Raw genomic sequence first — 2,024 nt, 5'->3', positions numbered from 1 at the left:
ATATATATATATATATATATATATATATATATATATATATATATAAAATTATTATTTAAACAGACATTAATATTCCAACTTACACACAATGTATGGTAGACAAAATATTAATGTTTTTATATCTCGTTTGAACGCCAATTTGCATGCCTGTAATACATTATTGAATGTAGTGTCGCGTACAGCATTAGACATGCTGCAAAGCCAGTTATAAGCCCAATTTTCAACTGAAGAACCTGCTTCCGAACTATAAATTTTTGTATCAGTTATCGATCAGTATAAGATAATAGTAGCTTGAAATTTCATATCAAGATTACCCGTAAATAGGATGCGAAAATTCATCGTCATCGCTAACAGTTACTATCTTGTAATGCGATGTCAAGAAGGGGATAATAATCTGTTGCGTTGTGGACGGTAAATTATTCCACAATTCATTATTTCGACCTTGCGGGGAAATATCATATGCTTTTAATATCTCCTAAAAAATAATTACATTGATAAATAGAATTGATTTTTTGTTCATCGCACACGTATAACGTGTATATGGAATTATATACCTGTATAGCAAGTGAAAAACAATCCATACTTTGGCTGTTCTTTTGCATTTGAAAAGCTCGCACATGTTCAGAAAGTAATGCACACGCAAATTCTTCATTTATATCTGATATAAATTTACTATCCTCTATAACATAAAAAGAATTTTAAGTAGATTTAGAAAATTTACGAAAGAATTATTACATTAATTACGATAAAAATGTAAAACTTAGTACCTCTAGAAATAATTCTCCGCGGAAGAAGACTCGGTTCAATAGCTCCTAATTCTCCGAGACATTCTCCATAATATAAACGGATAGATTCGTCTTTATCTTGACATCCAATCAGCAGAGTATCTAATAGCTTGAAAATACAACATGAATATATATTACATAATACATAGATAATAATATAGCATGCACAATACATTTGAATAATATGTAATAATTATAAACATACTTCAACGATTAATGGATGGACATCAGTTTCACTTAATATCATTTTATTAAGCTCACTACGATGCTCCGCCAAAAATATTTGCAAATGCTTCAGAGCTCTAATTCGCACTTCATCAGTTTCGTGCATAATCCGTTTCAACCATAACTTTAAATTAGCATTAAATCCGTCAGGTCTAAGATTAAAGATTTTTATAAAATACATAAGAAAGCAATTAAAATGCAAAGTAAATATATGTTAATTAAATTAAGTGATTACCTTGCTTGTAAAATATGTGCTTTGACTATATCAGATATATGAATCGGAACATTCATGTCATCTATAAAAAATAATTCTGAAATATGATTGTTATTTCCTTCACTATTTTGAACAATCAGAAACTCTAACATATTATTGACTTTTTCTGGAAATATTTTTTGCAATGGTATTAACGACACACATATTGTTGGAAATAGTGGTCCTAAGTCTTCAATAGCTATACTGGAAATAGATTTTAATAGATTTTGAAAATTATCATTTTTATATATAATTAGCATTCCACATATATTAGTTTAACACTTACTTGTGAATAAATGCATCCCATGCATCACAGACTAAGCGCGAGAAACCTGGTCTTTTAAATCCAAGTGAAGTTCGTAATGTGGCTAAAATTTTGTATCTAAGCGGAGTCAAACTAGTAGCACCCATGTAACGAATTAAAACAACTAGTGAAGCAAGTGCAGATTGTTGCGTATATTCATCTGATTTAGGACCAAGCTTTATATCAAAATTCACCAATATACCATGTAATCGCAAATTCAAATAAGATACCTGTGTATATATATTATAATGCATTTAATATCGCTGCATTAATAATCGTAATATAATTATTAAAGTACTTACAATTTGTTTTCGCGTATCAAACTTTCCTCTCTGAGTAGTGTCATATTCTAAGATAATTCCTAACAAACCTATTATTTTTTCAGGTGATTCATGAAAATTTAACATAAGTTCTTCAAAAATGCCCTGCAAAATTACATATATATACACACATACGC

The 2,024-nt window shown here is 29.1% G+C and overlaps 1 protein-coding gene across 1 annotated transcript in view; it reads right to left on the bottom strand.

The window, feature by feature from the left end:
- LOC108751760 (serine/threonine-protein kinase ATR-like) overlaps positions 1 to 2,024 on the bottom strand; it is a 17,558-nt gene that overhangs the window by 5,063 nt on the left and 10,471 nt on the right. Inside the window, exons 15-22 of the mRNA XM_018492155.1 lie at positions 1,870 to 1,992; positions 1,550 to 1,797; positions 1,246 to 1,467; positions 991 to 1,162; positions 768 to 894; positions 555 to 679; positions 315 to 475; positions 76 to 244 (exon numbers count right to left, since the gene is read on the bottom strand). Of these exons, the coding sequence (XP_018347657.1) occupies positions 76 to 244; positions 315 to 475; positions 555 to 679; positions 768 to 894; positions 991 to 1,162; positions 1,246 to 1,467; positions 1,550 to 1,797; positions 1,870 to 1,992 (1,347 nt within the window). The remainder of the gene's footprint in view (positions 1 to 75; positions 245 to 314; positions 476 to 554; positions 680 to 767; positions 895 to 990; positions 1,163 to 1,245; positions 1,468 to 1,549; positions 1,798 to 1,869; positions 1,993 to 2,024) is intronic.

This window comes from Trachymyrmex septentrionalis, unplaced genomic scaffold, assembly GCF_001594115.1.
Source record: "Trachymyrmex septentrionalis isolate Tsep2-gDNA-1 unplaced genomic scaffold, Tsep1.0 scaffold51, whole genome shotgun sequence".
NCBI classification, from domain to species: Eukaryota; Metazoa; Arthropoda; class Insecta; order Hymenoptera; family Formicidae; genus Trachymyrmex; species Trachymyrmex septentrionalis.
The sequence above is the reverse complement of the archived record's forward strand: the minus strand, read 5'-3'. Positions and strand labels throughout refer to the sequence as shown.